Source organism: Nannobrachium achirus (assembly GCF_963921795.1).
Source record: "Nannobrachium achirus genome assembly, chromosome: 10".
Taxonomy (NCBI): Eukaryota; Metazoa; Chordata; class Actinopteri; order Myctophiformes; family Myctophidae; genus Nannobrachium; species Nannobrachium achirus.
The window spans coordinates 754219-777903 of NC_137819.1; the positions used below are offsets into that span (position 1 = coordinate 754219).

The 23685-nt window shown below is 43.9% G+C and overlaps 1 protein-coding gene across 5 annotated transcripts in view; it reads right to left on the reverse strand.

The window, feature by feature from the left end:
• fbxl2 (F-box and leucine-rich repeat protein 2) overlaps window positions 1–23685 on the reverse strand; it is a 120183-nt gene that overhangs the window by 59964 nt on the left and 36534 nt on the right. For 4 of the 5 annotated variants that reach the window (XM_080735687.1, XM_080735686.1, XM_080735685.1 and 1 more), the window contains exon 3: window positions 3878–3932. In XM_080735687.1, the coding sequence (XP_080591813.1) occupies window positions 3878–3932 (55 nt within the window). Of the gene's footprint in view, window positions 1–3877; window positions 3933–6087; window positions 6176–23685 lie in introns of those variants that run through there. The other variant, XM_080735688.1, reaches the window with a different exon arrangement.

The following is a 23685-nucleotide window of genomic DNA, read 5'->3' on the forward strand; positions in this document are numbered from 1 at the left end:
ATAGCTATTGAAAAATAGCAGATATACAATTAGCAGAGACTGAATTAATAGGGCCCATAGGTGAAGGGGCCTTAATTATTGTATACTTTAGCTATTGAAAAATAGCAGATCTACAAGCTCGCAGCGCGGCACTCTTTGAAAAGTTGTGAAAATGTGTGCAAATCTTTGAATATGATGTATTTTTTTAAGCGACCATAACTCAAATTTTGCTTCTGGGGGGGTCCCTGGAACTAATATTTTGAGATGGGGGGTCCGTGGCCAAATACATATAATTTTGGGGGTCCTTCACATGAAAAGGTTTGAGCCCCACTGACATAGAAACATAGCTTTTTCAAAAATCTTAGAAAGATCTGAAATATTCAAGGACTTGCACACATTTTTAAGATTTAAAAAAAATAGCAGATCTACAAGCTGTGCCGCGCTGTGACCTTGTATATCTGCTGTTTTTCAATAGTTAAAGCACAAAATAATTGTGCGGGGGCCCGCAGTGAATCCTTGTATCCATGCAGGGCCCAGGATTTGGAGCGACACCCCTTCATTCATAAAGGGCCAACTGCCTGCCACACTGCACTCTGGGAAAAGGGAATATTAGTACAGGGGCTAATACAAATTTTGGTACTACCCAAGGTGACCGTACATTTTTTGGATTTTCTTCTTCGTACATGTCTCTAGTTTCTATGTTGGTAATGATAACTCACCAATCTGGTAGCTTAAGTATCTACCAGTTATCACCCGTTAGAGTCGGTGTCCCATTAACTTTACATTACAGGGAAAAACAGGGAAAAATTCATCTTGCTTTAAAGGACCTACACCATGAAATTTCACTTTTTCTATTTTAAAACCTTTTTTTGGGGTCCCACTGGCACCTTCTATCCTCATAAAGTCCTATTTCTGACCATTGTGTCTTTCTCTGTTTTTGGGAAGGCAGAGTTGAAAAGCTTTCCACGGGTTCTCAGAACAGTGCTGTTCCGAGAGTTGATGCATGTGACGTCACACGCGTCGTCCCCCCCCCCCCCCCCCCCCCCCGCCCTTCAGGTAAAAACCAGAGCTACTGTTGTAAACCCAGCCCCTCATTTGTTTCTAATTTGCTTAGCCTCCACCTCCATCTGCAGCTGGCTTACTGTTCTGGGGCTGCTCACTCAGTGCTTTCACTCTGCCTCCCTGTATAGTCATTTCCTTCTTTTATTCTATCAACATTTTTGCTATCAACTTGTCCAAGGAGAAGTCTTAACGTTCCTGGATTGCACTATATATGTGACGTTATAGACTGCGAGGACCCAAGCTTCGTCCCTTCTATCAAGGAAACAAAATACTATTTTTAATGGCGATGGTCCTGTCTGTGGCTGTGAAGAAAAGCCCAGATCAATCTTGGCTTTGCCTTTGCCACAAACCACAAACCAGCCCCGGCCCGCGCCGTTGCCCAGGTCTCTCTCCCCGGGCAGGGAGCAGACGGTGTCCCCGCCGCCCATGGAGCTTCCCTCCTCCCCGGCCGCTCCGAGTTCCAGCGCCGCTAAGCGGCCGCCGCTGGCCTCCTCCTCCTCCTGCTGCTCCCCGGCCCGCAGGGGGTCCATGCCGGTCGGACCCCCTTCCCTCCTCCTCCGTGTCCGTGATAGACCGCCTCTCCTATCGCTGTCCCACCCCCGGTTTTCCCCTCCCTGTCGCCGGCTTGAGAGAGCTTCACAGCCCGCCTCTTATGTCACTGTTCGCGGCTAGAGTGAGTAAAACACCCCGGTCCTTATCCCCGGCTATATAACAGCCTATAAACCAGGCTATATTCTTTTCTTCACTGCATACTACGTATCTCTCACGGTAGAACAATGTTTTTTGGCGATAATGAACCATCTGCGCTGCAGATGAAAACTCTCCAACCAGGAGGAAGAGGAGCGGGTCGAGCGACCAGACCGAGCGTAGTTGCCCGACGTTAGGTGCACCGTCTCGGGCTGCGCTCGCGGGCCGCTCGCGGGGCGCCCCGCGATCCCCGGAGCTCGCGTGGCGAGCGACCCGGCCTTGCGTGGCGAGCGACCGGCCCGCGAGCGCAGCCCGAGACGGTGCACCTAACGTCGGGCAACTACGCTCGGTCTGGTCGCTCGACCGGCTCCTCTTCCTCCTGGTTGGAGCGTTTTCATCTGCACCGCAGATGGTACATTATCGCCATAATAAATAAATAAATGGGCTGTTAAATTTCATACATTTTTATACATTATACATAAATACAATGCGGGTGGGGTTGATTGTCTAATGTAGATTAACGTTCTCTAATGTCTGGTCTAGCAACGGTCGCCCTGTGTCATTTGACAGTAGGCTTATATCATACAACATAGGCCTACAGTAGGCTATACTCAGACTGCAACATTATCCTATTTTTAATTGGCCCAATATATGTGTTGTCAACGTTGGAGAGGAGAGGAAAAAACCCCACTAGATGCGCCACTGAGCAAACAAAGGCCGTTTTGGTATTGCAGCTTGAGAACCTAATAATAGCACAGCTATTAGAAACAAAAGGAATGGTCAGAGTGTGTGTTTGAGGGTTAAGACCTGTCTAAGACTCAATTTTGAGCATATATTTATACAAAAAATATAGTTTTAAAAGCATGGTGTAGGCCCTTTAAGTAGCATATGAGGGGTCAAACTAGGGTTTTTTTCATGGTTCTGAATCCATTGCAAGCATCTGTTTTGCACAAAAAACATTCCTTGGGCTAAAACGGCCCCCTCAAAAGTGTGAAAAGTGATGAAAAGTGATGACTCATCACTTTTCATCACTAAACCATAGTCGTTTTTAGCCCAAGGAATGTTTTTCGTGCAAAACAGATGCTTGCAATGGATTCAGAATCATGAAAAAACCCTAGTTTGACCCCTCATATGCTACTTAAAGCAGATTAATGTTTACCTGTTTTTCCCTGTAATGTAAAGTTAATGGGACACCGACTCTAGTGGGTGATAACTTCCATTAAGCTACCAGATTGGTGAGTTATCATTACCAAAATATAAACTAGAGACATGTACGAAGAAGAAAATCCAAAAAATGTTACGGTCACCTTGGGTGGTACCAATTTGTGAAAATATCAGTATTAGCCCCTGTTCTATATAGTCTCACGAGGGCCAGCGGGTGGCGCCATGCCATTACAACATTCCCAAAAGGTTTTTGTTTGCCTTTTCCAGTGTTGGAGAGAGAGAGACTTCGACCCATTTCCCTGGTTTGGTTTTAAAGTGCACTGTAGCACTGGTCGAGTCCAGCGCAGCGTAGCCGGCCATAACCCTGAGCCAGGGGCGTCACAAGGGGGGGAAAAGTGGGATTGGGTTACTAGGGCCCAAGGTGGAGGGGCCTTAATTATTTTATACTTTAGCCATTGAGAAAAAACAGATATACAAGTACTAACTTGTATATACTCACAGCGTGGCACCGAGTGCCGCGTTGCGAGCTTGTATATCTGCTAATTTTGAAGTCGTGAAAATGTGTGCAAATCTTTGAGTTATATGTATTTTTTAAGCGGACATTTGTAACTCAAATTTCGCTTCTGGGGCGGTTCCTGGAACAAAATATTTTGAGGTGGGGGTCCGTGGCTAAATACATATCATTTTGGGGGTCCTTCACATGAAAAGGTTTGAGCACCACTGACATAGAAACATAGGTTTTTCAGACACATTTTCATGATTTTTCAAAAATAGCAGATCTACAAGCTCGCAGTGCTGTGAGCTTGTAGATCTGCTATTTTTCAATAGTTAAAGCACAAAATAATGCGTAATGATGCGTTCCCAGTCTAAACGGGTTAAACCCCCTCCCGCTATGAAGAACATTCATGGGGGGCCCGCAGTGAATCCTTGTACCCAGGGCCAAGAATTTGGTGCGACACCCCTGAAAGGAAAGAGAAGAGCTTACCTTGGACACCTGGGCGCACCGACACAGTGTTACCACGTCTAGGTAGGAGAAGATCCTACACAGAGACAGAGGGACAGAGAGAGAGAGACAGAAAATATAAGCTCACTGATTCTAACAATAGTCCAGTCATTATATGAAAAAACCTAAAACAAATTGCAATAGTAGCAAACTCAACTGATTCTGTATCCTCATTATGTCCTTAGTGAGGGAAAAAAAGTCCCAAGGAATCCCATCGGGGCAAAGTTTTGAAAACAACCTACCTACCTTCACTTACTATACACTACACTATAAAGGAAAAATGACTCCCAAAAAATCTGCTTTAAGTGGGATGTGAGGGTTCAAACTAGGGGTTTTTAATTATTCTGAATCCATTGCAAGCATTTGTTTTGCATGAAAAACATTCCTTGGGCTAAAAACGGACCCCAAAAGACTGTGAAAATTGATGACTCATCACTAAACCATCATTTTGAGGGGCCATTTCTTGCCCAAGGAATGTTTTTACATCCCACTTAAAGCAGATTATTTTGGGAGTCATTTTTCCTTTATAGTGTAGTGTATAGTAAGTGAAGGTAGGTAGGTCGTTTTCAAAACTTTGCCCCGATGGGATTCCTTGGGACTTTTTTTCCCTCACTAAGGACATAATGAGTATACAGAATCAGTTGAGTTTGCTACTATTGCAATTTGTTTTAGGTTTAGCTTAATTTTGGCCTAAAATTACTGGACTACAACTATAATAAACAAGTCTCTAATAATTCTAGGCCATTTAGGCCTATAGAATTATTGAATGCTTTAGCTATTGAAAAATAGCAGATATACAAGCTCACAGTGCGGCACCGAGTGCCGCGCTGCGAGCTTGTAGATCTGCTATTTTTGAAGAGGTCATGAAAATGTTGCTTCTGAGTGGTCCCTGGAACTAAATATTTTGAGGTGGGTGTCCGTGGCCAAATAAATATCAGTTTGGGGGTCCTTCACATGAAAAAGTTTGAGAACCACTGAATAGCAAAAAAATGCTCTGAGCTTGTACATCTGCAATGTCTTGCTATCGTTTTCTCCTATAATGGCATGCACACATTATGGGCACACGCGGGTTAAAGCGGGTAAACAAGTCTAGAACCCATCATGTCATTGTGTGCCCTCCTAAATTTGTATCTCACACGATCAATCTGTATCTGTAGGTTCTCTGAATATAAAAGCAGACATACTGTAAACGGTAGGGGTGTAACGATAAAGTAACTGAATCGAAAAATCGATTTTAATTTGCAATGATCTACTATATCAAAGCTTACCGGTATATCGTACCGTTTTGGCTTTGTATTTTATCGGTATCGTTTAAAATGCAGATAATCGGTATCGAATCGTTTTGCAGTGCAAATAATTGGTTGTATGGAAACTAAGTATTTGTGCCTTGTATTTAGCAATTTTAAGAGGGAAAATTAAAAAGAGGGGTTTAATTACTTCCATATAGTTACTCTTGGTCTATCGATAAATGAGTGTAATCTCTGTGTTCATGTCAAGGTGCAGGTTTGTCCATGTGATGAAATACAATGTCCATGTATTTGCTAGAGAATCAAAGTGTTTACTTATTTTCATCCATAATAATAGATTTTTCCCTTAATGCACTATTGACACGTTTCACACAGATGTAATTTCTTTGCTAAATAGTTACTATATCGATTTTAAATCATTGAATCGAATCGTATCATATCGCCATTAATGAACCAATATCGTCCATGTATCGTATCATTAAAGTTATACTATATAACTTCTTAAAATTGTCCTAACTATTAAATCGGTAAGTTTTAGAACCCCCACTCCGTTAATTTCAGCCCCAAAAGCCTTTTCTTTATTATGTTTTCTACTTAGCCGTGACAGGGGCGGGATTTCCCGGCAAAATTACATAATCTGCATCATCCGTATATGTTGTGTATACGTTGGCCAATCACATCGCAGATCATACACACATGATACACTACCGGCCAATCACAGCGTGCTTGCCGTCTCTTCAGGAAGTAGCAACAGTGTTTACGATGGTGAAGGATTCTTAACCTCTTACTCCCCAAATCCTGGTCAGAAAATTATGTTCTACCCCTCTACGGATTCGTTATCGGTCGCGGTGGTTTGCGGCCCCGCTCCGGTGGTCCGCGGCGACTCCGGGCAAAAAACTGCCGAAAAAAGCAATACCGCTACTGACCACTTGTTGAGCAACTTACACAGTATAGCTTTAACCATGTATCGTGATGTGTATCGTATCGTTGTTAAAATGTATTGTTACACCCCTAGTAAAAGGGCATGTCTCGCGCTGATTACATTGATAGCCTACAGACAGACAGACAGACAGACGTCCGCCCCCACCCGGCCACAAAGGGCTCTGGGTCAGCTCAATCCATTAATCTGCCAATGACTAATCTGTGGCACTGTGACAAGCAAGGCCACAGACAAACAGCCCCAGAAAGACAGACAGACAGACAAACACACTCACACACAGGGGCGTGGGGGGGGGGGCTGAGTTACTAGGGCCCAAGGTGGAGGGGGTCTTAATTATTTGTATACAAGCTCACAGCGTGTAGATCTGCTATTTTTGAAAAGTCGAGAAAATGTGTGCAAATCTTTGAATATATGTATTTTTTAAGTGAACATTTGTAACTCAAATTTTGCTTCTGGGGGGGTCCCTGGAACTAAATATTTTGAGATGGGGGTCCGTGGTCAAATACATATCATTTTGGGGGTCCTTGACATGAAAGAGTTTGAGCACTACTGACATGGAAACATAGGTTTTTCAAAAAGCCTTAGAAGGATTTGAAGCATTCAAAGACTTGCACAGATTTTTCAAAAATAGCAGCGCTGTGAGCTTGTATATCTACTATTTTTGAATAGTTAAAGCTCACAACGCGTCGCGCTTGGAGGTTGGCTATTTTCGATACTTGATACCACACTGAACCAAGAATAATCAAGTCAACATTGGAGATGTGGCGTATGGCATGGGTTTCTACATAGAGAGGACACTTCTTTCAACATAAGACGCTGCATTCAAGTTCAGGAGAGTTTGGACAAGGCAATTCTCTCGAATGCTGCCTTCAGGTATGGCATGGAAAGAGGGAATTTGCATTTCTTTCACCATAGTAAAAACTGCATTCATGGTCTGGAGAGGGCACTTTTTTACAGACGGATAAAAGGGCAGGGGCTAAAGCCCCCTTTGATGTCTATGTGTGCAGTAGGGTTGCAACGGTATGAGATTTTTAACACCAAAAATATCGTCCATGTCAACACCGCGGTTATCGGTAACACCGTTTCAACCACCATTGCGTGTCTTGTGGTCTTGTGAGCACTCAGTAGCAGCCAATGCTAAAAAGAAAATCGGCTTTGTAAAAAAGCAACAACACTGTTAAGGCCTTCTTACATCTAACAACTTTGAAAAGATTTCTCAGTCGTAATAAAGTCGCAGCGAGCTCCTGTGATTCGGTCGTTATTCAATCGTTAAATGTGAGGTAGTGTTCCGACTCGATTAAAAATTCAGCTTTGTAAAAAAGCAACAACACTGTTAGTGGTACAACAGCCCTGCGTTTTCTTGTTTGGCTAATCGTTGTTTATCTGCCTACTGCACGCTGTGACATTATAAAGCCACAACTAGTCTCCTGGAACGTGCCCTGCGAGTGGGGACGATCGAGACATCATGCAGTCTGACGGGCTGTGCCTCGCCCCGTGGATGATCCGTTGATTCCGAATCTGTTCTTGACACTCTCACACAAGGAACGGCTCCCGGCCTCCCGCGATTGAGAACCGAATCCCATCGTTCATTTAAAAGAGCTGTTCAAAAGAGCGGAATGGTTGGCGAACGTCTCATCTCTACTGCGCTCCTCGGGGCAAAGCAGAGCAGCGGATGAGTTTTCTTTTTATTTAATGGTGTTATCGGTGTGCAAGTAAAGTACTCTGTGTTGTGCTCGCTCACCGGTAACACCGGTAACACTTAGTACCGCTGCAACCCTAGTGTGCAGCGTGCCAGAGCTGCTTCCAGTCCAGCTGGGAGTTCTGACCTGGAATGTCCTTCTTTTAACCCCAGGAAACAGGAGCTCCCCATTGTTCTCCCTTCATATAGGCACGGGACAAAAGAGGCCTGTGTGTGTGTGTGTGTGTGTGTGTGTGTGTGTGTGTGTGTGTGTGTGTGTGTGTGTGTGTGTGTGTGTGTGAGTCTGAGTGTGTGTGTGTGTGTGTGTGTGTGTGTGTGTGTGTGTGTGTGTGTGTGTGTGTGTGTGTGTGTGTGCGTCACAAGGGGGGGGGGAGTGGGACTGAGTTACTAGGGCCCAAGGTGGAGGGGCCCTAGTAACTTTAGCTACTGAAAAATAGCAGATATACAAGCTCCCAGCGCGGCACTCAGTGTAACTCAAATTTTGCTTCTAGGGGGGGGGGGTCCCTGGAACTAAACATTTTGAGATGGGGGTCCGTGGCCAAATACATATCATTTAGGGGGTCCTTGACATGAAAAAAGTTTGAGCACCACTGACATGGAAACATAGGTTTCTTTGCACACATTTTCACAATTTTTCAAAAATAGCAGATCTACAAGCTCGCAGCGCGGCACTCGGTGCCGCGCTGCGAGCTTGTAGATCTGCTATTTTTCAATAGCTAACATTCATGAGGGGCCCGCAGTGAATCCTTGTACCCAGGGCCCAAGAATTTGGTGTGACACCCCTGTGTGTGTGTGTGTGTGTGTGTGTGTGTGTGTGTGTGTGTGTGTGTGTGTGTGTGTGTGTGTGTGTGTGTGTGTGTGTGTGTGTGTGCGTGCGTGCGTGCGTGCTCGTGTGCGTTAGTTAGGGCTGGGGGCATGTCGGGACATGTTTGTATAATCTATAACGGAGTCCAAAGTCAGAGCAGAGGAGGAGGAGGGCCGTGTCCTTGAAAACCGCACAAAAGCTATGCGAAGAAAAACGTAACGTATACATACTGTACTGTGTGCACAAACAAGAGACCTTTGAGACCGAGTTATACTTAGCCGCGCGAGCGGCAGTGGCGTCACTTCTTTCGTGAAGCGTCACTTCACTTTGATTGATTGATTGAAGACTTTATTAGAAGTTTGCATAGGAAAAGGTACAGTTTCATGACGGTACAGTTCACTGGTACAAGGTCTACTAAAAGGAGATCCATGAAAAGACTAAGCTTATTTCCACTGGAAACCATTGAAGTATCTCATATAACATTGAATGACAGACAAATAGAACACAGTACTATGCAGTAGATATGTAAAGAAAAACAAAAAAGAAAACAGTAAGTCTAAACAAACAGTATATACAAAGAAGGGGCAGGGGAGGGTAGGGTTGGGCTAGGTTCATTTTTTTTTTACCAGTTGCAAACCGCTGCTGCCTGTAAGTGGTTTTTCAGGGCAATTTTAAAGGATGCTAGTGATCCACACTCCTTTATGGCCTTCGGTAAGGCTTTCCACATTTTGGTGGTATAGCAGAAAAACGAGTTTGACCCTTTGTTGGTTTTTACTCTGGGTTGGAAGTGATCTGTGGCGCTGCCTCTGGTGTTATAATTATGGACATCCTTAATGTTTATAAAGTATTTTGACAGGTACTTGGGTATCATAGTGGTGTAGTGTATCTTGTACACCAGGCCCATTGCAAGTTGCTGTACTCTATCATCTACTCTGAGCCACCCCACTCTTAACTGGTGTGTAGCGGTGAGGTGAGTCTGATAGGGAAGGTTAAGCAGAACCCTAATTAGTTTATTTTGGGCTGTTTGGAGTTTTGCTTTCAGGGCTTGTGGGGCGTCACGATACCATACGTGGACTCCGTAGTCAAAGAGGGGCTGGATTATTGCACCAGCTATGGTCTTCAGTGTGTTGAAATTGACCATTGGGGCGATCCTCTGTAGGAAACGAGTTCGTTGATTGATTTTATTTATTACTTTAGAAGTCATCTTTTCACTGGAAAGATTAGCTTCAAGGATACATCCTAAGTAAGAGATTTCGTTTTTTCGTGTTATGACCTTGTCACCCACTTTGATTGTGAAGTTGTCGACTTTTTTGAGGTTATGATTTGATCCAAAGAGGATGGACTCAGTTTTACCCAGGTGAATTGATAATTTGTTGTCATTAAGCCATGTGCAGATCTTACTTAGTTCAGAGTTAAGTGTCCTTTCAACCTGCAAGTGGTCCTTGCCCGAGACTAGGAGAGCCGAGTCATCCGCGAACAGGAACAGGTTGCAGTCACAAACAGATGCCATGTCGTTCACGTATATTAGGAACAACAGAGGTCCCAGTATGCTACCTTGAGGAACACCACAGCTTACTGGGAGGGGGGGGGGGACAGGGTACCGTTAATCTCCACCACCTGTTCCCTCCCCACCAGGTAAGACTGCATCCAACTCACTGCTGCGCTGTCAAGACCGATGGCATTTAGTTTCTCAATTAGAATAGAATGATTTACGGTGTCAAATGCCTTCTGGAGGTCCATCATGACCATACCGCTATATTTGCCGTCATCCGCTTCGCGTTTGATTTGGTCAGTCAAATAGAGAAGGCATGTGTCAGTGGAATGAGATTTTCTGAATCCAGATTGGAACTCGTAAATCAGATTATTCTCATCGAGATATCTTGCTATCTGTTCGTAGACAATTTTCTCCATGACTTTGGATATGGAGCTAAGAATGGAAATGGGACGGTAGTTTCCAGGGTCTAGTTTGCTACCTTTTTTATGCAGGGGGGTTACTTTTGCTAGTTTGAAGTCCTGTGGGACATGACCCTGTTCGATGGAAAGGTTAATTATGTGGGTAATGATTGGAGCAATGGTGGCGGCTGAATCTCTGAGAAATCTAGCTGGAATTTTATCAAGGCCAGTGGCCTTGTGTTCAGGTAGGGCGCTCAGTTTTTTAAACACTTCATCAGTTGTCACTGTGGCAAGTTTAAAACTGTCTTTACTGACGCCCAGTTTATTGTAGAATTTCTTAACAAATTTTACACCATACCGCCCAGATGGGGCGACCAGTCTTTCAACCAGTGAACGGGCCATGGTGGTAAAGGTTTTGTTAAGATGGGTAGCCACTTCACATTTGTCAGAAATAAGAGCGGCGTCCGTTTTGATGTTTATGCTGTGGCATATGGTTTTTGGTTTTAAGCCTAATTGGTTGTTAAGCAACTTCCATAGGTCTCGTGGTTTGTTTTTGTATTCGTCGATTTTTTCGTCGATGTAGTTTTTTTGGGCGGATCTAATTAGGGCGGTCGTCTGGTTTCTAAGTTTCTTGCATTGAGCAGTAAGATGTTTGACTTGGATTTTGAGATCATGGCTGAATTTCTTCCTAAGCTTTTTGCAGCACTTACGTTTTTCATCGTACTTTTTGTCTCTGAGTTTAGCTGATTCGGAAATATCTGAGTTATACCATGGCTCTTGGCGGGCTTTAACCCTGGTGGTTTGCAAGGGGGCCACGACGTCTAGAGCAGCGGTCAATTTGGTTTTAAGACCACACCATGCTCCTTCGACATCTGTACACTGCAGTTCAGGGGAAAAGTCTGTATTCGCTAGTGTGTGATTTAAAGCCTCGCTGGAGTAGTTTTTGAGGCTTCTAGCTACAACTGTTTTGTGGCCACTAGCCTTGGGTTTGTGTATTTTACGCGTACAGTAGATCATGTAATGATCACTAAGACCGCATACAATAGCCCCGCTAGCAGTGACTTTGGATTTGTCTGTGGTTACAATGAGATCTATGAGGGTTTGGGAGTGCTCCGTCACCCTAGTGGGTACGGTAACGAGCTGAGTGAGGCCGTATTGACTACATAACCCATTAAAGGACTTGAACAGGGGTGTTTCTTTACGCAAAACATCAACATTCCAGTCGCCCAAAGCGTAGTACTCAACACCGTCCACCTTTGCTAAGCTCTCTTCAAACAGCTCAAAGAAGTCATTCTGGTCAGGGGGTCTATAGACAGCGCATATTAGTATATTTTTAGCATGTTCAAAAATTATCTCGACCCATACAGTTTCAAGAGAGCTGTGGTGTAGGTCTGAGCGAATGATAAAATTTAAATCATTGTGAATATACATGCAAACACCACCTCCCTTCCTGTTCCTATCATTCCTAATGACAGTGTAATCGGTTATTTCAATGCTAGCATCTGTAAAAGAATCATCGAGTTTAGTTTCCGAGAAGGTTAAAATTTGTACCTTACCATCAAGAAACATAGCTTTGATTTGTGCCAGTTTGGGTTTCAAACTGTTGACGTTGAGATGAATCATTTTAAGTCCTCGCTTCACAAAAGTACTTTTCATGTTGGAGGTGTCCAAATAACCATTGGCAGGGCTGGGGGAGGAGGGTTCCCCTTTGTTCTCGTCCACAGCTGGAGTGTCCGTCTGTAGTGGGGGTGGGGGGGGCCGGGGAGCGCTGGGGGTGGGGGGGAGGTCAAGTTCCTTTGTTGTCTGAGACCCTAGACAGTGAGATATCCAGGATAATTCCTCGGTGCGGGGGATGGGGAAAGTGGCGCAGAATGGTTTCCATCCTAAAAATGTAGCCAGCCATGAATGATTACGATCCCTGTAGACCCTCTGATCCGAAGCCTCGGTGCAGGGTGCCGCCGTGGTGGGCTGCTGGGTGGTCTGCACGCCCAGGTCTAGTGTCGTGTTGCTGCTGTTTACCTCGCGTCGACCTGTTTCCGCGGTAATGTTGCAGCCTGGGTCCAGAGACTCGGTCGCGGGTGTGATCGCCGAGTGTTCGCCGGGGGTCCGTGAGTCAAGGGCGTCACGGTCGATGGCCAGTGTCTCGGGCTCGGCGACACGGCTGTCCTCACGCCGAGCTGTTTCCGCGGAGATGTCGTGTGCGGCGGCCGAGTGACCCTCGAAGATCCGTAGGTCCGTGGCTCGCGGCGGCGAGTTGTACACGGCGGCGTCCAACTCTTGTTCTCGTGCAAGGCGAGCAGCTGCTTGCCTCGTCAGCACCGGACCTGGGTTACGTTCCACATCACCACAAAGTAACAGAAGAAAAACAAACAAGGAGCGCCTGTTTTCACTGAAATTCGGGGGTTTGTTTCTTGTAGAGATCAAGCCATAGACGGTTGCATCTCCGAGGCTGAGATGTTTATTCTCTAAGCCATCATGCATATAGAAATCGCTGTGTGACTCCCGTTGATTACGTACATACAGCTCCTTGTCCATTGTATGTACGTCCCGTGATAGACTTTGGGACGAATCCGTGATCCACGTAAGCAGCACCAGCAGTAACATCAGAAAAGAAAAAAATATCCTGTCCTTTGTTACCGATCGTGAAGCCGGCGTTAGGTGAAGTCGCCTGAGGAGTCGTTTGCGTGCAGAGCGGAGAGAGACACGTCTGTTCGTCATGGCTGCAGAACTCGAATCGAGCTAAGGTGGACTGGGGAAGAGTCGGAAGACCCCAGTCGTGTTGCCATACCTTAGCAACAAGCATGATACATTTATTTTAAGAAGTACATTCTATTTTTTCCCCCGTTTCTACGGTTTGTTCAAGACAAGTGCAGCTAAACTTGGCAGAAAATAGTAAACGTGCCACAATTAACAATAATGAATTGCACCTGTGCAGCTGACCTGCAGAACCTGGGAATATACCATTTTGTCAAGATGGGGAGAATAAAAGTGTGGAGAATATAATTATAATAGCCTACCTTGTTAAAGTGAACATTTTGTTAAATTTTGCATTTGTAGTTATTTTAAAGTAATTTAACAACATAACCAGCACAGATAGACAAAGAGACATTCATGGATTTATATTTAAAAGTAACTTTTATTCTCCCCCCTCGGACCCAGGGTATGGCAACTGCATACCCCTGCCATACCCAATTGACGCCCCTGGCGAGCGGTGTGGTGCGCGGCACCGTGCTGCCGCAAAACCCAAGCACGACAACTAAAATTAACCAGAGGTCACTGGAGCAGTGCTGGACTAATCAGGCGGAGGAAGACTTTATCGATCTCCTGGGTCGTAACCGGTTAACAACCACAACACTGGTCACCGCTCATCGTCTTGGGCAGGGGTCTTCAACAGGGGGTCCGGGACCCCTAGGGGGTCCTCAGAGTTACTAGAGGGGGTCCTCCAAGTCTTCCAATCCTTTTCAAATTAAGAACTTGAACCCTAGTGTCCATATTCTGAGAACTGTAGCCAAAAAGAGCAGATCTACAAGCAGATCTACGAGGCGTTGTGAGCTTGTAGATCGGCTATTTTCGGCAAAGAGGTTTGGTGTAGAGGGGAAAAAGAGCAGACTAAGTACAGAGTAAAAGGCCGAGTTTATGACGGCTCAAGTGGTTCAATATCTGAAAACACGAATTGACCAAAATACATTGACGATTGTGCTGTCAAAACGATGAAACTAATCTATGAAAAGGCATTGTGGGGGTCCCTGCTTCATCTCTCTCTGAACAAAGGGGTCCTTGGCCTGAAAACGTTGAAGACCCCTGGTCTTGGGGTTTAATCGCACACACATGCACAGGCACTCACGCACACACGCTGCGTTCCATTAAGTCAGAGAAGGCCCTTGAGCCGGAGCGCAAGGGCCCTCAGTGCTGCCTTGCACGCCAATCAGTGGAGTGAATTTCGATGAGCCCTCTTGGCCCATTTAGCCATCTGATAGAGTGCTCTCCACTCCACAAGCATCACATTTAGCATCACATTTAGCCATCTGATAGAGTGCTCTCCACTCCACAAGCATCACATTTAGCCATCTGATAGAGTGCTCTCCACTCCACAAGCATCACATTTAGCCATCTGATAGAGCGCTCTCCACTCCACAAGCATCACATTTAGCATCACATTTAGCATCACATTTAGCCATCTGATAGAGTGCTCTCCACTCCACAAGCATCACATTTAGCCATCTGATAGAGTGCTCTCCACTCCACAAGCATCACATTTAGCCATCTGATAGAGTGCTCTCCACTCCACAAGCATCACATTTAGCATCACATTTAGCATCACATTTAGCCATCTGATAGAGTGCTCTCCACTCCACAAGCATCACATTTAGCATCACATTTAGCATCACATTTAGCCATCTGATAGAGTGCTCTCCACTCCACAAGCATCACATTTAGCATCACATTTAGCCATCTGATAGAGTGCTCTCCACTCCACAAGCATCACATTTAGCATCACATTTAGCCATCTGATAGAGTGCTCTCCACTCCACAAGCATCACATTTAGCCATCTGATAGAGTGCTCTCCACTCCACAAGCATCACATTTAGCATCACATTTAGCCATCTGATAGAGTGCTCTCCACTCCACAAGCATCACATTTAGCCATCTGATAGAGTGCTCTCCACTCCACAAGCATCACATTTAGCATCACATTTAGCCATCTGATAGAGTGCTCTCCACTCCACAAGCATCACATTTAGCATCACATTTAGCCATCTGATAGAGTGCTCCCCACTCCACAAGCATCACATTTAGCATCACATTTAGCCATCTGATAGAGTGCTCTCCACTCCACAAGCATCACGTTTAGCATCACATTTAGCCATCTGATAGAGTGCTCTCCACTCCACAAGCATCACATTTAGCCATCTGATAGAGTGCTCTCCACTCCACAAGCATCACATTTAGCCATCTGATAGAGTGCTCTCCACTCCACAAGCATCACATTTAGCATCACATTTAGCCATCTGATAGAGTGCTCCCCACTCCACAAGCATCACATTTAGCATCACATTTAGCCATCTGATAGAGTGCTCTCCACTCCACAAGCATCACATTTAGCATCACATTTAGCCATCTGATAGAGTGCTCTCCACTCCACAAGCATCACATTTAGCCATCTGATAGAGTGCTCTCCACTCCACAAGCATCACATTTAGCCATCTGATAGAGTGCTCTCCACTCCACAAGCATCACATTTAGCCATCTGATAGAGTGCTCTCCACTCCACAAGCATCACATTTAGCATCACATTTAGCCATCTGATAGAGTGCTCTCCACTCCACAAGCATCACCACCAGGGGTACACATTTAGCCATCTGATAGAGTGCTCTCCACTCCACAAGCATCACATTTAGCATCACATTTAGCATCACATTTAGCCATCTGATAGAGTGCTCTCCACTCCACAAGCATCACATTTAGCATCACATTTAGCATCACATTTAGCCATCTGATAGAGTGCTCTCCACTCCACAAGCATCACATTTAGCATCACATTTAGCCATCTGATAGAGTGCTCTCCACTCCACAAGCATCACATTTAGCCATCTGATAGAGTGCTCTCCACTCCACAAGCATCACATTTAGCCATCTGATAGAGTGCTCTCCACTCCACAAGCATCACATTTAGCATCACATTTAGCATCACATTTAGCCATCTGATAGAGTGCTCTCCACTCCACAAGCATCACATTTAGCATCACATTTAGCCATCTGATAGAGTGCTCTCCACTCCACAAGCATCACATTTAGCCATCTGATAGAGTGCTCTCCACTCCACAAGCATCACATTTAGCATCACATTTAGCCATCTGATAGAGTGCTCTCCACTCCACAAGCATCACATTTAGCCATCTGATAGAGTGCTCTCCACTCCACAAGCATCACATTTAGCATCACATTTAGCCATCTGATAGAGTGCTCTCCACTCCACAAGCATCACATTTAGCCATCTGATAGAGTGCTCTCCACTCCACAAGCATCACATTTAGCATCACATTTAGCCATCTGATAGAGTGCTCTCCACTCCACAAGCATCACATTTAGCCATCTGATAGAGTGCTCTCCACTCCACAAGCATCACATTTAGCATCACATTTAGCCATCTGATAGAGTGCTCTCCACTCCACAAGCATCACATTTAGCCATCTGATAGAGTGCTCTCCACTCCACAAGCATCACATTTAGCATCACATTTAGCCATCTGATAGAGTGCTCTCCACTCCACAAGCATCACCACCAGGGGTACACATTTAGCCATCTGATAGAGTGCTCTCCACTCCACAAGCATCACATTTAGCATCACATTTAGCCATCTGATAGAGTGCTCTCCACTCCACAAGCATCATTACCAGGGGTGTCGCACCACATTCTGGGCCCTGGGTACAAGGATTGCACTGCGGGCCCTTGCACAAATTATTTTGTGCTTTCACTATTGAAAAATAGCAGATATACAAGCTCGCAGTGCGGCACTCGGTGCCGCACTGCGAGCTTGTAGATCTGCTATTTTTGAAAAATCTATTTTTTGCAAGTCTTTGAATATTTCAAATCTACGGAGCCCCCTAGTGGCCACTGGAGGGAAAAAAATATATAACACTAATTCGTGGCCACGAATTACTATTTCGTGGCCACGAATTACTATTTCATGCGCACGAATTACTATTTCGTGGCCACGAATTACTATTTCGTGGGCATGAATTAGTATTTCGTGGCCACCAATTACTATTTCGTGGCCACTAATTAGTATTTCGTGGCCACCAATTACTATTTCGTGGGCATGAATTAGTATTTCGTGGCCACCAATTACTATACTATTTCGTGGCCACCAATTAGTATTTCGTGGCCACCAATTACTATTTCGTGGCCACCAATTACTATTTCGTGGGCACAAATTAGTATTTCGTGGCCACCAATTACTATTTCGTGGCCACCAATTACTATTTCGTGGCCACCAATTACTATTTCGTGGCCATGAATTAGCATTATATATATTTTTTCCCCTCCAGTGGCCACTGGGGGGCTCCGTACAAATCCTTCGAAGGTGTTTCGAAAAACCTATGTTTCCATGTCAGTGGTGCTCAAACCTTTTCGTGTGAAGGACCCCCAAAATGATGTATTTGGCCACGGACCCCCATCTCAAAATATTTAGTTCCAGCGACCCCACAGAAGCAAAATTTGAGTTACAAATGTTTGCTTAAAAAATACATATATTACATTTTCACAACTTTTCAAAAAATAGCAGATCTAACAGCTCAGCTTGTAGATCTGCTATTTTTTCAATAGCTAAAGTACAAAATAATTCCAGGCCCCTCCACCTTGGGCTCAGACCCACTTTCCCCCCCCTTGTGACGCCCCTGATCACCACGGTTAAGAATAGCTCTCTCTCTCTCTCTCTCTCTCTCTCTCTCTCTCTCTCTCTCTCTCTCTCTGAGGACACTAAACTGCACTGGCATCTGTTTCAAATGGCCTATAGGTGACACCAGCCGGTGGACCCCCACCCCCCTCCTCCTCCTCCTCCTCCTCAGATTATTATTATTATTACCAGTAAGACGGGGGGGGGGGGGGGGGCGAGGTCACGTGGGACGGAATTCGCACAGGAAGGAATTCATTATTAATACATATCTGAGCTATCCGTGTGCAAAAGTTGGAGTCTGTAGAACCAACCGTGTGCTGTGAGACCCCAGACATGCTTACTCGTTATGTGAAAGTCCTGTGACGTCTGACATCATACATACAATCCCTTTTATACCCATATATGGAGATCCCTGTCTGTAGAACCAACTGTGTGCTGTGAGTATCGGTCGCTCAGTCCTTGTCCCCTTTTATGGGCAGATTGGTTGGATTTTGTTTGTACATCAACTTTACATCAAGGATCTCCATATATGGGCATACAAGGGATGCAATGCGATGTCACAATGTGATGTCACGGAGCCGTTACGTGTCTACGGACCTACGGACAATATGTGGCGGTTTTCATAGTTTGCTGCCCTAGTCATATCTCTGCCACCGTTGCACCTATCCATGCCAAACTTTGCACACACTCCTTGGCTGCCAAACCACAGCCCCCACCCCTCATTTCTCACATGGCCCTCTTCTAGCGCCACCATGAGGCCCATTCTTGCAAAACACATTTTTGGACACTGCTCCTACAGACTTTGCCCTAAAACCACGCAAAGCAGTACACAGTATGTCTACAGTCATGTCATCAACATGGATCTGTCCCATTTAGCGCCACCATCAGGGCGATTTTTTCAAACCAATTTTTGGACACTGCTCCAACAGATTTTGCCCTAAAATCACGCAAAGTGGTACACAGTATGTCTAGAGTCCATCAACATGGATCTGTCCCATTTGGCGCCACCATCAGGCCGATTTTTACACGCGACCGAACGGTCGCTTACCTCCCGATTAGGTTTATTCTAGTTTAATCCAGTTTAAGTCGCGCTGCGAGTTAGAATAAAAGATGAACATACCAAACCATTACAATACCAAAATAAAGAAAATGATTATACCATTTTAAAACAATTGTAAACATTTTGGAGGTGCACGTCACGGCCTGATGACTACGGCTACATGACTACAATGACCTAACCCTAACCCTAACCCTAACCCTGATATGAAATGTTCCTATCATTTGATGCAGCAGTGGTTCTCAACCTGTGGGTCGGGACCCCCAGGGGGGGGGGGGGGGGGGGTCCCCAAATTATTTTGGGGGGTCCCCAGATGATTTGATTAATTTGAAACACTGTTTTCTAACTCAACAGTTAAAAAAGAAGAACATGCAGTTTAAGTGTATAGAGGGTATCGGCACATTTATAAAGTGACAATTAAAGGACTTTTAATACCTTTGTAACATCTAACACTGTCCAAATTGTCAAATAGGCCTAATAGAAGCCGAATTTGTGAAAATAGCCGATCTACATGCTCGTTGTGAGCACAATAGGACCGTGTTATACAAAATGTAATTTCTCTTTTCTTTGGTGCTTGTCAGGGTGTGGGGGGGGGGGGGGTGGGGGTGGGGGGGGGTCCCCAGTTAAAATATGATTATTTTGGGGGTCGCGGCGTGAAAAAGGTTGAGAAACACTGTGATGCAGAACAGCAGGGACAGAAACAGGAAGTTAACTGACCTTTTTTCGTGTGTTGCTCTTTGGCATTAAGTGCAGTTCTATGACATGCCAATAATAACACATCTTTGAATTGACTCGACACTGAGTAGGGGTGGGGGTCTGGGTTTCCTGTGTAGGTCAAGGGTCACACACACACACACACGTCACACTCACAGCACAAGAACGCTGGGGGGACTCTGGGATAGTATGGTTCAGAGCCATGTATTAGGGGGACTCTGGGATAGTATGGTTCAGAGCCATGTATTAGAGCAGGGGTCTTCAACAGGGGGTCCAGGACCCCTAGGGGGTCCTCAGAGTTACTACAGGGGGGCGCCAAATCTTTGTGTGATAATATCATGTTTTTTTACATTAACCACTTGAACCCTATAGCATTCCTATAGAGTGGAACATTATCCAAAAAATAGCTTACAACGAAAAAAATAGCTTACAACAAAAAAAATAGCTTACAACGCCTCGCAGATTTTAAAACGATATTCCATTGTGGGAAAAAACTTAAATCGGGTCTTTTGACAACCTGCACAGAAACAGTCCAATTCAAAACGACGACCTTCCTTGCTGGTGGGACACTAAAGCCCTTTTTCATTTCATTTTTTAAAAAGAAAACAATGATTCTCTACGACCTCATGCACACCGGATCCGAATTAGCCGTGCGACGAGTGGCTGCGGCCGTGAGTTTTTTTCTCGATCAAACCCAGTTTGATTCGTGCGTCTTGTCGCATGCGATAAAAAACTCATCACTCCTTTTATGACTCCTTTTGGGATCCGCAGCGCCGATTCCACACAGCATTGCACACCAAATCCAATGTGTTTTATTCATGCAGCAAAAAAACGCAACTGTCCTGTGTGCAAAGGGCTTAATACTGATCAGACACAGGTCAAACCACAGGCTAAAGAACCTGATTTAAACATTTGCTTCACAGAAGCTGACTTAAAGGACAACTTAGTTTTTTTTACAACAAGGGTTAATATTTTAGATTGTAATTAGAGAAATTTCAGTGGGAGGGGGCATTTGTACAAGTGGCTAAATATGTATTTTTAGACACAATAAGCCGGCAATTTCTTTGTTACTATATTTACACCAGTCACATCCCATAAGTCACATCTGCCCGCAATGAAAGATTGAGGTGCATCTTGGGAATGGAATTATTGTGTCGAAAAAGACATGAAACTAAATATCACTAAAACGATAGAAAGAAGTAAATGAAAACATCAAATGAAACAACACTCAACAACTCAAGTTGTCCTTTAAACAGTTGATTCACGTGGGAACAACATTTTACCACTTTTACTACAGTCAGACACATGTAAAAACATGCCAATGCGTTCACATATGCTGACGCAAGGTTGGAAAATAGGTCGTACAAATACATCTGTTCACCCGCTACCTGCAGTCCTGGATGATAGAGCTATGTCAGCAGATCTCAAAGGGGCATCCAGGGACAACGAGTGTGAACATGGAACCAAATGGACCCATACTGTAACTCTGGGAGTCCTTCCAATTAAACGGTTAGAGAACACGTGACAAGTCCTGGGTCCCAGCGATGGGGCTGTCACAATTATTGCATGATCGTCTAATCGCAATTATTTGACATAATTGTGTTTTTGACATAATAAAAGTTTATATATGTTCAAACATTTAAAAAAAATAGTGGAAATAGCAGATCTACAAGCTCACAACGCGTCGCATCGTGACACATTGTGAGCTTGTAGATAGGCTATATCAATGTTCTTTTTAAAGTGTAAAGTTGTCAAATATGTCAGTAATTTCTTTGTATATTTAGTAGGGCTGGGACTTTAACTGATCAATTGCGATTAATTAATTACAGAAAATTAACGTGATTAAAAAGAATTACGCATTTTAATCGCACTTAGTTTTTGCACCACAGAACCTTCAGTTTCAGGCATACCGATCATAGTGACAACAAACGCAAAGGTAGAAGTAGCCGATCAGAGTGCTTTGCTTGGCCCAGTGGATGCGAAATTTAGATTTAAAAAACTCACTTGTTGATTCACTCGTACAACACAATGTGTCTTACTTGAAAAAAATTATTCTCTGGTCAAATATTAAAGGGATATTCAGGAATGCGCATTCATTCAAATAAAAATAAAATGTGTACATTTTCCACTAATCCTCCTAACTATAATGTGCGCTGACCATATAAGGACTTCCACCAAGGTCCGTGTTACGAGCTTAGCTGGATTTTGTTTTCAGAGGCTACCAGCCGAACCTCCACCAATCAGGATAGAGTATGGCATCAGTGCGCGTTCTAGTCTGTTCCTCTGCGCGTCCACCCTTAGTGAGGCGCGGGTGCACAGTTCCTCCATTCTGTAAACACTGCCACTGGAGCCACTACGTTATATTCCGCGGCCGTTTTAACTGCTTTAACTTGCTATTTTAATTTACTCTTTCTATTTCAAGTCTCTGCTTGTATGTTTACTTTATTTCGCGTTCGTTTTTTTATCGATTTAGTGTCTCACAGTTAACTTTTTACAAAGGGAAGAGTTTCAGGAAGTTGAATGTGGACAACAGGCTGAGAGATGCTGAACAAAGGAGGTAAATAAGAAATATTTTATAATTGTCAGAGTGCAACAATCTATTTCCTAAGTAAACGTTTGTTAGGTGGGTTTGTCATTGGGATCTTTGAAGGGTTTTGGGCTATATTTCTTGTAAAAAGTTTTGTTTTAAAGTTAGCCACATTGTGGGTGAATCCGCCCTAAAAACAATACATTGATCTAATAAACAGGGGCCATTAAATGAGACATATGTCTTGTCTATAACTTGTAAATGATTTCAATGTCCACACAAAGGACAAATCCAAAGAGACTTATACTTGTAAGTTACTTCAGCCATGAATAAACACAACGTGAGTCACAACATACGGCTGACGTAAAACACATCTACAGAACTAATTTTAGCATCGTAGGGTACATTCACAACATAGCCCATATTATCAAGTCATCCTATATTTTATACCTCTATGATATCAACACCGCATGTGTTAGACCCACGCTTGTTATTCCAGAAAGATCTGAACGTTATTCTGTTGGTTTATATATTAGAGCATTATATAAAAGATGAATTGTTGTCCCAGTGGTGCTTTAGTGATGTTTGAGGGGGTCGCTCAACACCTAGCTACTTACAGGTCTATTGATATGCATAGGTACTGTATATGCTTGTTTCTTTGTTCAAACATCCCATTGTGATACTAAAGCCTTAGCGAGGTGCGAATTGGGGGGTTTGCATGTCAATGCATACAAGTCTAACTCTGGACCCTGAAGGGTTTATTTGGTTCCATTTGTACACTGTCAGATATAAAGGGAGACCTTGAAATCTAAAACTTTGAGAAACACTGCACTAGGCCATTAGATCAATGTATTGTACTGTACTGTTTTATGTCAAATTGCAAAATGTACTTTTGTGACAATATTTTAGTCTGGTTACTACCATAACCAATCTAACCAATTCAAATGTACTTCTACATGCAAGACTTTCTAGTTTCTACATAAGAGATATACCGATTCTGCAAATCTATTCTGAATGAAAATCTAATCTAAGCATCATCTCCTTTATTTCTATACAGGGACCCCAATTTGATGTCTGAAGAAGAGCAGCTGTACATCCGATCACACTACAATTATGACACCAATAAACATTGAACATTTGAAAGATATATATGTATATATAATGAGAGAATCTATACACACAAATAGGGTAGGCTATTCTACAGTCTGGAAGATGGAAGACTCGACTCCACTTCCCATTTTCACCTGCAAACCGTTACCTAAATAAACAAGTGTTGTCAACCTGAAACTCTTTTTTTTTTTTTTTTTTTTTTTACAAATGCCAGAAATGTTATGCAGCTAAACGATATGATATTGCATTTAAAATGGGGTTTCATACCAAAATGCTTTAGTGTATGAAACAATACAATATAGCGTTTTCACAATGTTTACAACTTCCCATCATTGTAAGCTTTCAGGTCAGAACACATTCAAATAACTTTGAAACAATTTACCATTGACTAGATCAAAATG